Source organism: Psammomys obesus, unplaced genomic scaffold (assembly GCF_907164565.1).
Source record: "Psammomys obesus unplaced genomic scaffold, mPsaObe1.curated_primary_1811, whole genome shotgun sequence".
Taxonomy (NCBI): Eukaryota; Metazoa; Chordata; class Mammalia; order Rodentia; family Muridae; genus Psammomys; species Psammomys obesus.
In genome coordinates this window covers 2,349,239-2,362,603 of record NW_026596064.1, presented here as the reverse complement: position 1 = coordinate 2,362,603, position 13,365 = coordinate 2,349,239, and the positions used below count along the sequence as shown (strand labels likewise).

Below are 13,365 nucleotides of genomic sequence, written 5' to 3'. Positions count from 1 at the left end.
TAACAAGAGCCTCGGGTCTCGTGTCTTACTTCCTGAGCATCCTTGTCTCCGAGTGTCAGCCGAAGGTGTGGGGGAGGGAGAAGCTGGCAGCTGGGCGGTCAGGACAGCAGCTCTGGGTCCACAGGGCTCTTGGGGAGAGGCACAGCCCTTCCGTGTGCGGCAGCTGCCGGGGATTCAGATGCAGACTGCCTGCCCCCCCAAGCTGCCCAGGGAACCTGCCAGCAAGGCAACTCTTCCTTCCTCTCTAGCTCAGCGGTTCCTTGCTTCCCGATGCTGTGACCCTTTAATACAGCTCCTCATGTTGCCTTGACCACAAGCATAAAATTATTTTGTTGCTACTTTGTAACTGTAGTTTGGCTAGTGTTAGGAAACGTAATTCAGATATCTGTATTTTCCGGTGGTCTTGGGTGACCCACAGATTGAGGAACCTCTGAGTTTGCCATATTCCTTTAAATATTCTTTACATAGCAAATACAAATGAAAGCTTAAAAATATGTGAAACAACCTTGAACCATCAAGTTCTATGCTGAGCGGAGCTGAAATAAACCTTCAGTGCTGGCAGTGTATCTCAGTGGCAGGTGCTAGCAACACCCAGAGAAAAGGAACAGCAAGAAGAGAGGACCTTCCTTCCGGTGGCAGCTGTGTGCCTTGCTGGGACCACTGTTGGGGGACAGACAGTTGCCATCTCTAGGAGGGGCTCGCCACCTCCCCCCATTGGAAGGAATGCAGAGGTGGAGGTTTAAGATGAGGTCCTTCCTGCTGTGTGATACTGGCTGAGCTGGTGCTGGATATGCTAGAATTTCACAACAGTTATGGCTCGGCCTCCCAAATCCTGGGATTATAGGTTTCCACCACTGCATGGTAGGGAAAAGTGTTAAAGAACAACAGTTGACACCAGGAAGCTAATACCTCAGTGTTGGGCTGCCTAGGGTCAGATTGGTCCTCAGAGACAGTGCAAGGCCCCTGGCATGCCAGTATTGTAGCCTTCAGCATACATCACACATATATATACCAGTATCGTAATATAGCCATTCAAAAATAGAGATTTATCCAGACCTATAATCCCAGACCCTCAGAAACTGGGGCTGAAGGATGACGTGTTCAAGAAAGACCTGCCTGCCAAAGCCTGCTGGCAGAGTTGAACAGTTCTTGAGTAGGGAGTGAGGGTTGAAAGAAAAAAAAAAAAAAAAAAAACCCAACACACTACACATGGGATCTGTTCGAGAGGGCTGCCAGTAGAAACTGTTACACAGGTTTATTCCATAATTCTTTTTTATAGTCAGAGCACAGCACCTCAGTACAATGAAGGGGTTCATGGAGAAGTCAAACTTGTTTACCCTGACCACTTGTCTGTGTGACCCTCACACAAACTAAAGGACCTGTGAGAAGAAATCAGGACACCGATAGGGATTCCAGGTTTAAGGCAGGAAGGTGATAGCAAAACAATAATGACAATGCATCTCAGCACCACTCTCCTATGTAAAATACATGCAAGGCAGCCAAACACTTGGGAACTTTTTCTTCATAGAACAGTTCAAGCTAATGAGCACAGCAGTAATGATAGAAAATCTACATTTTGTAACTATTAATAAAATAGCCCCCAGACAAAAACGAAACTATAAGGATTTATAAAACAACAAGAGTTCAGACCAACACAGCCTGCATCACTGATCACAATTAGCGCCACCAACTGGTACAAGTTGGCATTGCAAGCTCATTCGGCAGTGAAGTCTGCTCAAGGGGCTCCTTGCCTAATAAACCAAACCCGCTTGCTAGTCAGCATTTCCCCAACTACCTGAGAATATCAACTTCAAAGCCAACCTAAGTCTTGGGTTCCTGGTTGGGTAGCAAGGGATGTGTGATAATGAATGGAGCAAGTGCCCCAAATAGTTTAGATTCTAACATATTCTTTAAACAATCGGGGGTGGGGAGATATGAAACTAAATTGAATATTAGAAATTTTTTAATGTTTTTTTATTTTATTTTTTATTTTTGGAGAACTTACTCTGTAGACCAGGCTGGCCTTGAGTTCATAGAGAGCCACCTGCCTCTGCTTCTCCGGTGCTGGGATTAGAGGCAGGTGTCACCCGCCTGGCTAGCAACTTAGATTTTAGTGATATCTTTTTGTTCTAAGAGGAGAAGCCAGATATTGTGTAAAATGTTAGATGCAATCATATTCCAATTATAACCACACATTAGACTGAGAAGCAATTATGACATTGACATGAAGATATGGTCAGGATCAGTTGTCAAGATGCTATGTAGGGCTGGAGAGATGGCTCAGTGATTAAGAGCATTGTCTGCTCTTCCAGAGGTCCTGAGTTCAATTCCCAGCCACCACATGATGGCTCACAACCATCTATAATGGGGTCTGCTGCCCTCTTCTGGCCTGCAGGTGTACATGCAGATAGAGCACTCAGACATAAAATAAATCAGTAAAATCTTTTTTTTAAAAAAGTTACTATGTAAAAATAAAAAAGTATAATAAAATACTATGTATAAATAAAAAAGTATAAAAGGTATTATATAAGCACAACATGACATATTTGTTCATTTAAAAATACACACACACAAACATGAATACAGTGGAAGGAGGCCAGAATATGTGCCAAACAATGTTACAAGCTAACTCTGAGTAGTTAATTTGTAGAATTTTTTTCCTTTAAAAGTTTTGTTTGTTTGTTTGTTTGTTGTTTAGTCGGGCATGGTGGTGCATGCCTTTAATCCTAGCCACTCAGGAGTGGCTCAAACCATCTATAATGAGATCTGGTGCCCTCTTCTGGCATGCAGACAGATATTCAGGGAAAACACTGTATACATAATTAATTAATTAATCTTTAAAAACAGAAAAAATATTTTTGAGATTATAATTTAATTACTTTTCTCCCTTTGATTTCCTCCCCTTCAAATCCTTCCATATACTCCTCCCTGCACTTTTTCAAATCCACATTCTTTTTTTAATACTAATTGTAATTTGCTTGCATATATGTGTACAATACACACACATATGTATTTCTAAATACAACCTGTTCATTCCATATAAGTCTACCTGTATGGATGTTTTCAGGGATGACACAGGCACTTAACCAGTTGGTGCGCTCTCCTCTGGAGAGGCGACCTCCATGTCCAGCCTTTCTCAGTCGCCTATAGTTCTTGTGTAGGCTTGAAGCCTTGTGGGTTATCTGGTTGGCACGGTTCATTGGTGTCATCCTTCTTCAGCTCATGTCCGGGCAGCCCTGTTGGTGATAGCCTATCAATGCAGCTTTTGACGTTACTAGGAGACAAATCTCAAAGCCATCTCCCTGACCCTCTGGCTCTTACAATCTTCCCACCCCCACTTCCACAATGTTCCCGGAGTCTTAGGTGCAGGAGGGTTTTATGGATGTATCCTTTGAGACTTAGCTTCAAAACTCTGCATTTGATTGCTGTGGTGTTTTTGTTTGTTTGTTTGTTTGTAATGGTCTCTATGTGTTGTGAAGAGAGGTTTCCTTGATGAAGATGAAGAACACACTTGTCTGGCTATAAGGACAAATGATGATCGATTTTTGATGCTGGTTCAGTAAATTAGTGTTTGGAGGTTCTCATCCAATAACCATGACTTCACTAGCACTGACTAGTTAGCCAGGTTTCCAGTGCCAGGCGTGGTCTCCCTCTTGTTGGGCGAGTCCAATTGGAGAGCTACTGGTTACCACCAAGGCATGTGTGCCACACTGTTCCTGCAGAGTTATCGTGCCACGCTCATCACAGATGTACGTCAGAGTTGCTGTACATCTGTGCCGCAGCTGGGGAGGACTGATTGTCTTTCTCCTTTGGAAGCTTGCATGTTGCTTTCTGATACCATGAAAGCTAGTCCTCAGGAAAGGGCCTTTTCAGGTCTTTTCCCAGCCCCTGGGTCTCTGGGCCCTGTTTCTGAGGTGCGGTTGGTTATCTTCAACGACAGGGACTTCTTCCACCCCTGGGGAGTAACTGGTGGCAATAGGTTTTGAAAGTCTCTTAGCCAGCCTGGACAACAAAAGAGGCCTTCTCCTGAACTGGTGTTGGGGGTTTTGTTAGGTGGTCTTTGGCTCTTGGAGGGAACACAATTAGTTCAGATTAGAAACAGTCATTAAAATATATATATTTGTACACAGAATTTCTTGTATTATGATTTGTTTGGTTTAGGCTTTCTGTTTTGTTTTTGTTCTCTGGTTTGTCGTCATGAATATGATTCCTTGTAGCCTAGTCAGATGCCCTTATTGTTTTTTGTTTGTTTGTTTGTTTGTCTTGAGATGGTTGTTTTTGGGTTTTTTGAGACAGAATTTTTCTGTGTCACTGTAGCTGTCTTGCAACTTGCTCTTGTAGACCAGGCTGCCTCCTGAGTGCTAGGAGGCACCACCCAGCTCCTGCCTTCTTCTGTCCCTGCCCAGTCCCCGAAGAGCCTGTCCTGTCCCATTTCCCTTATCAGATCACTTGTACCCTATTCCCCTTTACCCTCCTCCCACCTCATGTACTCACCTCCCTCCCCCTACCTAAGGAGCTCCCCCATCAGGTCACGTGCTTCCTGTCACTCCCCTTCACCACTGTCCATCTCCTTCTGTATTTGCCTGCTTCCCCCTCCCTTAGGATCCCACTCCCCCCATTTTCCTGACCAAATCACTGGGACCATGTTAATCCCCTCTCTCCCTACCTTGGCACTCATTCTGCCTTTCTTTCCCATAGACTACGGACACACATCTGAAGATTTAAGGCTACAAACCTCCAATGAGAGAGACAACATGGTGTTTGGCATTCTGGGTCTGGGTTTCCTCGCTCAGTATGATCTTTTCTACTTCCATGTAGTTACCTGCAAGGTTCATTATTTCACTCATCTTTACAGCTGATTAATTCAGTAGCCTAGCGTATATGCACATTTTCATTATCCAGTCATCTGTTGTAGGAAGTTTCCAAACAGTAAAAAACAGAAGCCTTTTAGCGTCTGAAGTCCCCTTTGTCAATTGTTGGCCTTAATTCTTGTACAAATGGAGTCCTGTTCGGGAAGTCCTTTCCTACACATATATTATGTAGGTGTATATTTTCTGTTTTTGTTTGTTTGCTTGCTTGTTTGTTTTTAGCAGTTTGACTATTTCATGCTAAGGTCTTTGATCCATTTGAAGTTAGCTTTTGTGCAAGGTGAAGAAGGATAAGGCTCTAATTTCATTCTTCTGCATGTGGACATTCAGTTTCCCTATTGGGGTCCAGGAATAGCCACATACTGACCATTAGGGCACCAAACTCAGATCAATGAAAGTATATTGAATATCTCACAAAGACTGACTGGTCAGGGACACAGTATGGATTCAGGAGTCAAGACTATCACTCCAACTCATTCTCAGAGCGAGCTTTTAAAGGAAAAAAACCACAACCAAGCAGGATCAATTCTATTCCAGGCACATTGTGCCTAGGTAGCTAGATAAAGCATTTCAGCTTATCTTTAAGCTGATTGGCTGGAATATAGGGCAGGGGAACTTGGGGACCTTCCAGTTCTTTCTCTTGGAGGCCTTGGGGACTTCCTAGCTCCCTACCATTCCCATGAGAAAGGAACATAGCAGAGTAGTGTGTTTTAACTCAAACAGAACACATATTTATCACCTCTTTTATTCTACTCTAAGCAGCAGGTATTGGATTTCACACTAGGGAAGACAAAAATGGCTGTTCCTATGTTGAGCAGTAAGGCCTGGGCATATCTCAGTGTTGGTGGGTCCCAACAGCCCCAGCACTATTTGTTGAAGATGTTTTCTTGTTTCCAGGTTGTTGTCTGAGTCTGAGACTGATATTAAAAGGCTGATGTTACTTGTGCTCATGTTTGGTTCTTCAGTTTTGCTCAATCAGTCTACACATCTGTTTTTATGCTGAGACCATAGTTTTTTGTTGTTATTACTTTGTCTCTGTAATGTATCTTATGATGTGGAATTGTAATCTCTCCAGCATTGTTCTTTTTGCTCAGGATTGTTTTGGCTATCTAATGTCTTTTGTGGATCCATACGAGGATAGTTTGTTTTCTGTTTCTGTGAAGAATGGGATTTTGACTGGGATTACATTGAACCTGTAAAAAAGCTTTTGGCTAATGGTCACTTTCAAAATGTTGATTGTACTAACCCATGAATATGGGGTGTCGGTCCATTTTCTAGTGTCTCCATCTTTCTTCAGAGGAATAAAGTTTTTGTGTTAAGGTCCTTCCCTTCCTTACTTGCTTAGGTTTACTTCTAGATACTGTATTTTCTTTGAGGCTATTGTGAACAAATGTGTCCATAATCACCTTCTCTGAATGTTTGTTGTTGTTATAGAAAATGCCAATAGGAAAGTGATTTATGCAAGTTGATTCTGTATCCTGCCACAGTGCTGCATTTGTTTGTTTCCAGTTTTTGTTTTTTTTTTTTTTTTTTTTAGAAATTTTGGGATCTCTGATGTACAGTATCATCATCTGCAAATAGGTGTGGTTTGACTTCTTTCCCTATTTATATCCATTTAATTTCTTTCTCTTACTCCAGCTGGTGCTTTGAGCACAATGTTGACAAAGAGTGAGGATATCCCTTTTTCCTGACTTTGGTGAGATTGCTTCAAGCTTTTCTTCACTTAGGGTGATGTTGGCTGCAGGTAACTTGTATATAGCTCTTATTATATTGAGGTGTGTTCTCTCTAGCCTTATATTCTCTAGTACTTTTATGATGTTGAATTTTATTAAAGTGTTTTTCTGCATCTACTGAGATGACCATGTGATTTTTGTCTTTAAGTTCATTTATGTGGTTTATTGCATTTATCAACTTGTGTATGTTGAGCCCTGCTTTTCAGGGATAATTCCAACTTGGAGGATAATCTTTCTGTATTCTGTTTACAGGTTTATTGAGTATTTTTGAGTCTTTGTTCATAAGGGATATTGGCCTATAGTTTTTTTTTTTTTTTTTTTTTTTTTTTTTTTTTTTTTTTTTTTTTTTTGGTTGTTTTTACCTGGCTTAGGTATCAGAGTGATACTGGCTTCATAGAGTTTGGAGCACTTTTTTTTTTTTTTTTTAATTGAATGGTTTAAGAAGGATCTTTTTTGAATGTGTAGAATTCTGCTGTGTCTCTAGTCCTGGACTTTTTTTTTTTTTTTTCCATTTAAGCTTATTATTTCAACCTCCTAGTTTGTTTTGAGTTTGTGTATTTGAGATTTAAATGATATAAAGTTTTATTGCATTGTGGTCAGATAAGATACAATGAATTGTTTCAGTCTTTTAAAATTTGTAATGATTTGTGTGCCAGGATGTGGCCCATTTTTAGAAAGTCTTCCATGTGGTGCTAAGTAAAATATGTCTTCTTCAGTGTCTGGATAGAACATTCTCTAGATATCTGTTAAGTCCATTTGATGTATGATGTCAATCCAGATGTTTTTGTTTGTTTGTTTTCCAGATGGCCTATTGGAGAAAATGGGCTTCTAAGATCATCTGTGAATGGGTTAATGTGGGAAGTCTGGCATGGAGTTGGCAGGCAATGGGAAGGGTCCTGTGGGTGGATGTAAGTAGGGCATGTCTTGGTAGAAGTCTAGAGGTTGACCAGAAGAGTAGAAGGTGGTGGGACTGGCTGTGGGACCCTGGCTAGATCTGGCAGGTGTTTGCTAGGGTGACTCCCTGGAAGAAGATGTGTGAAGTCTGGGTATGGAGTGGCCAGAATTTGTATTTCTTTACCTTCTATCACATTTTAGTTTTTTTTTTTTTTTTTTTACCATCAGTCCATATTACTAATACTAAAGGAAATTATAAAAGGTGTCAGGTACTTAGGAATCACGCTTTATGCCATATGTATTATGTATATTGTGTTTGACTGTACCTGATGTACACATTATGTCTGTGTCTGTGCTGTGTCCATTTGGGGCAGGGGTGGTAGAGCTTTTCTCTATATACTTAAAAGCACATGCTCCCAAGACTCTGTGTTGTTTGGGCAGTTTCCTGTTTTCTGTACAACAGTACCACAGGAGTCTTGGGGACAAGGACTCATGATCTACATTTGAAACATGCTAGGCTAAGACATTACTTAGCTAGGTATAGTTGTGTATGGCTATAATCCCAGCACTCAGGAGGCTGAGGCAGGATTGCTGGAGGCTTGAGGACAGTCTGGACTTTACAGTGAGTTCCAGGCCAGCTTGGGTTATAGAGTGCTCCCTGTCTTTAAAAAACCTTTCATTTTGCTTTCAGTTCATTAAGAGCAGTGTTTTCAACTACGGCTGGGAGTTTAGTTCAGTAATAGCACAGTTACCCAGACACCAAAGACCCTGGATTAGAACCCCAGCTCTGTGAAATGAAAAAGGAAATTAAGAACATGAAATTTAGAGCTGGGCATACTGGTGCATGCCTTTAATCCCAGGACTGCTGAAACAGGTGAGCAGCCCTCTGCTGAGTCAAGGCTAGTCTATTTACATATTATAGAACAGGGGCCCACCTCAATTATTTTTATTTGGATTTTCAAGATAGGGTTTCTCTGTGTAGACTTGGCTGTCCTGGACTTGCTTTGTAGAACAAGCTGACCTCGAACTCAAAGAGATCCATCTGCTTCTGCCTCCGAAAGTGCTGGGATCACAGGGACGCACCACCACACCTGGCTTTTATTTTTAATCTCATGTGTGTGTGGGTTTGTGCACGTGAGGGCAGGTGCCCAAGGAGGCCAGAGGAGAGAAGACTGGATGCCCTCGGGCTAGAAGCAAGTGCGCTTAACCACTGAGCCATCTCTCCAGCTGGCTGCACCCCTGTGTTTGTCCAGAGTCCAGAAGAGGGTGTTAGGTTTCCTGTGAGCTGCCCAGTGTAGATGCTGGAATTCAAATGTACAGTCCTCTACAAAGACAGCAAGTGCCCTTAACTGCTGAGCTCTCTCCAGCCTGAAAAAGTAAATGTTTATTTCACAAAATAATGTGTACATATGTGCTCTGTATTGGTCATAGGATAAAATATATATTAATGAGTTTTGATAAAAAAAAATCTGAAAGCCACTTAATTTGAGATAAATTTATTGGTAAGTAGATAAAATTAGTATCTTTCCAACACATCCAAAATCATCTTTGTGTATATTAAATAATTAACAGTAAATCCTTGTAAGCCAGCTATATCTCCAATTTACAAACGAGTTCTAAAAACTTATTTAATAGGGAGCTTTTCTCAAACATTAGTTCACAAAGCCTTTAAATAATGTGGGTTGACTACAGGACTTTATATTGTGCATGTATTGGGCTCACTGTACCCCGGAAGACTCCCCATGTCCACACAAGGTCCCACATCGCATACGTCCTCTTGCTGTAGGTGAACACCCTGCATCCCATTGGAAGCCCCCAAGCTGGACTCCCCACGTTGTGCTCAGGACTTCGGAGAAGGAGCAGGGGCTCCCACAGCCGTAATCAGCTCAGGTAGAATATGGAATATGCAGGCTTTCTCCCCACCCCAACGCTAACAGAGGTAAAGGACAAGCACAGAGCACTCGGCTACAGAAAGGGCAGTCATCAGCAGCACGTGTTTCTTTAAGACACTCATTTTCAGAGAGACTGCGAGCTAAACAGAACAAAGCAACATTTTTTTTTTTTTTTCAGGCCCCAACATTGAAATTTCACAAAAAAATTCCTGGTTTTAATTTTGCTGGCTCATTAGTTCCACCAGCAGCTAAGGTTGAATGTAATAGTTCTGTTACCCACACACTTGTTTGTACCGAGAGACCTGTCAGGGTCTCAGCTTGGACTCAGGAACTTGGGTAAAGCAGTGCACTGTAGCTTAACATTCTGTACTCGCCTATTTCTCTCTGCTCTGTAAAAATTCACTGTGTATCTCTGTGAGTGTGGTGTTTTCACGCGCGTGCAGGCGAGCAGGCCAGAAGAGCCGGTCAGCCATCCTCCATCACTCTTCCTGTCCTCCCGCCTCTGTCCTCTGGTATTACAGCTTGTTACATAGGTGCTGGGCTGAGGCTGAAAGGGAAGCACCTCTCCACTTCCTGTTGAGGGTTAGCATACCTTCCAAGAGCACACCCGGTGGAAAGCTCAGGAACGCCCCTCAAATATCACATCAAGCACAGCATCACTCACCTGGGCCAAGAACAAACCACCATCCAAGCAGGACTCCTACAGAAACAAACCTTACCCAAGGCCCTGAATTCCTTTTCAATTTTATCTACTTATTAGCGTGCATCTGTTGGTGTGCGCAAGTGTGGAGGTCTGAGGATAATTTGGGGCAGTCAGTTTTCTCCTTCCACTGTGCACATCGGGGATCAAACTCTGGTCAGGTAGCCGTCTCAGTAGGCCCCGGGTCATAAGATCTCAGGTAGACTTCTAGCACCCAGTTTCCAGTACTGCAGTCAGAGTCAACTTTTGGGCCTCTTGGTTTTCGCAGCTGCCTGATCCCGCAGGACTGGCACAGTTTGCCTTGAGGAGGAAGCACGAACAGTAGAACAACCCTGGACCTTTGGACCAGTCTCTAGTCTGGCTACACCACCTGGTCTCACTGCGTGGACTCAGCCACTTCAGCCCACATCAGCGGCCCAGCCTCCATACCAAGGCCACTCAAGTCTCAGAGGAAACAGGGCGGAAGAGGTTTCCACAGCTACAACCTCTGCCCAGGTGCCCAGGCTCCCAAGAGCAGATGTGCACATCTGTGTCTAACATGTGTGCAGCGTGTCTAACTATCTCTCCTTTCTGTACCAGAACAAGTTTGGAAGGTTGCAGCAGAGAAGAGGAAAAATATCGGCATATACTTCTGGGTTCTGCCAGACAGTCTTTTATTACATCATAAAAGCAACACTAGGCACTAGATCTTGTAAAATATGCTCTGACCAACTTTCTGAAATTAAAAATGCATATCCACATCTGTAAGATTTTTAATGAACAAAAAGTTAAATACAAACTTTCATATGCAAAATAGATGACTGTAAAACGGGCAACCCAGAGTAAGCACTAAATCTCTCTCCAGAGGCTCAGTGGGAGTGGAGCAGGGCATGCTAATGAGCCTAGAACTTAATTTCAGCTTTATATATATATTTAATATATATAAAAACTCTGAGGAAAAATAAGCTTAAATTGAGGAGTATCTTCTGCTATAGACAGCTCAGGCCAGCCCTTTACCATTGTGAGGTTTGTACTCAACCAGACCTAGGAGGAAACATTTATGGTCACAGTTACTTTGAATCCAGTTTCTTGAGGAAACCAGGTCACTTCAGTTCTGGAAAAACAAAGTCTCTAAGATGAGCACGTGCTGTTCTGAGGATGCACAGAGCGAGCTCCTTTGCCGCACTTCCACGAACCGCGCCTGTGTCGCAGCATCAGTCTCTAAATGGCAGCCAGCTCCCTACACCCAGCATCGTTATTCTTCTGGCATTCTCAAGCCTCAAATAAGAGAACCTCGATTTCGTGTGGCAGTTCCTGCTCCAGCATTAGGGAAGCTAGTGAACACCTCCTTCCTCCCTGCCGATGTCCCTCTGCAGCAGGGAGCGGCAGGCTTGACTAACATTCTTTTCAGAAATAAATAGTTCAAACAAATTATTTATAGTTAATTATAAAAGAGCAGTGAGAAAAGGGCACTGCCCAAGGTTTGCAAATGAGTGAATGAATACACGTGAACAAATATACAGAGAAAACAATTCATAGAACAAGTCCTGCATTTCCCACATTCATATGGAAATAACTCTTCAAAACAAAACAAAACAAAAACCACATTAATTAGCATTTGTTCTTGTATGGGGTGAACAGTCCAGGGCTCTGAGCAGGCACAGCCTTACGAACAGGGTTACAAGAAGGCCCTCTACACCTCAAGTCAGGGCCACTGTGGAGAGACCTTCCTGCACTCTTAATGGCTCAGTACCTGTGAGCAAACAGAAATGATCCAGGGGCTTTTTAACCCACAATGCATGAGGTATATGGAAACATCCGTGAAAGAATTACCAGCAGCTAGAGGGACCAGGTGGGCACTGTCACAGCAACTGCTGATGAAGGATTTCCCACACCATCTTCTTCCGGAAGACAGGCATCTGGTGCTGAAAAGAATAAAAAACAGTGTTACACATTTCTGTGTGCAGCATGACAGCCTTAGGTGTCATCATGTAAATAAAATAAGATGGATATGCCCTCTACATCAGCTTGACTGTTTTATCATGTGAAGCATGATGGGATTTATTGTTAGCCAAGGGGGTATTCCTGAATCCTGATCTTTCTGCTTACACGTCCATCCAGTCTTGTGATCACAGGAATGTGCCAGCGAATCTGACAAAGGTTGTTTTTATTTCGTTTGCTAATAAACAGCTTAGCTGGCTGCAGCTGCAGCTTCTCCTTCCTCAGCCTCCCCAGCTCTGGGATCACAAGTGCCACACGCCCAGTCTACATGCGTAACTAGTGAGTGATTGCTCTACATGTGCATAACTTACATGTTAAGGAAAACAAAGCTGGATAAAGAATCATATACCACAGGACAATGATGAAAGAGCAAAACATGCACCAAAACAAAAATGTCTAAGCAGTGGCACAATAGGAAAACTTTCCTACATTCGAAATGAAAAACAATTTGCTTTTATATTTCAAAAGTGACCTTAGGGCATGAAGATATGGCTTAGAGGTAGAAGTTTTGTCTAGTATTTATGAGGTTCTAGTTTCAATTTAAATGACCTTTATTTAAAAAGTGAAAAAAAAAATGAGATCTATAATCTTATTTCTGTTCTACCACAATCAATTTTGTTCCCCAAGCTGCTTATCCTCATGAAATTTCACGCCACTCACAGAAAAATCAACTCCTTGTTATTTATTTTTAGCTGGCCATGGTGATACACACCTATAATCCCAACACCTTAGAAAGCACCTAAGGAAGATCATGAATTTGAGGCTAATCTGGGCTTCACAATATCCCTGTATCAACAAAACAAGAAAAAGTAACAAATAAAAGAAAATCAGAAAATAGTGTAAGGAAGGGAGAGAGACACAGCCAGGTGGTGGCAGTGTGTGCCTTTAATCCCAGCACTTGGGAGGCAGAGGCAGGTAAATTTCTAAGTTTGAGGACAACCAGGGCTGCACAGAGAAACCCTGTCTTGAAAAATCAAAAACCAAACCAGACTGAAGTTCCCCTCTTTGGCCTATTCAGGGTGCACTGTTCTAAACAGGTGGATCTGTCTCTGTATTATAAACTACTGAGTTTGTGGAAGATGTGTGTGGCAAAAATTTTAATAAAAAAAAATCATACAATTCTTTCTTTTTTAGATGAGGTCTCACTCTTTACCACTGGCTGGTTGGCACTCACTATGTAAGCCAGATTGACCTGAAACTCAGAAAGAACCTCCAGTCTCTGTTGCCCTAGTGCTGAGATTAGAGGCTGCACTACCAGGTTATTTTAAATAGTTCCAGACGTCCAAGGGCTCACTAGT

General features: G+C 42.4%; 1 protein-coding gene across 1 annotated transcript in view; it reads right to left on the bottom strand.

Annotated features, from left to right (window-relative positions):
• Positions 1–8,975: 8,975 nt before the first annotated feature.
• Senp2 (SUMO specific peptidase 2) overlaps positions 8,976–13,365 on the bottom strand; it is a 42,315-nt gene continuing 37,925 nt past the window's right edge. The window contains exon 17 of the mRNA XM_055624886.1: positions 8,976–11,991. Within this exon, the coding sequence (XP_055480861.1) occupies positions 11,929–11,991 (63 nt within the window). The 3' untranslated portion in view covers positions 8,976–11,928. The remainder of the gene's footprint in view (positions 11,992–13,365) is intronic.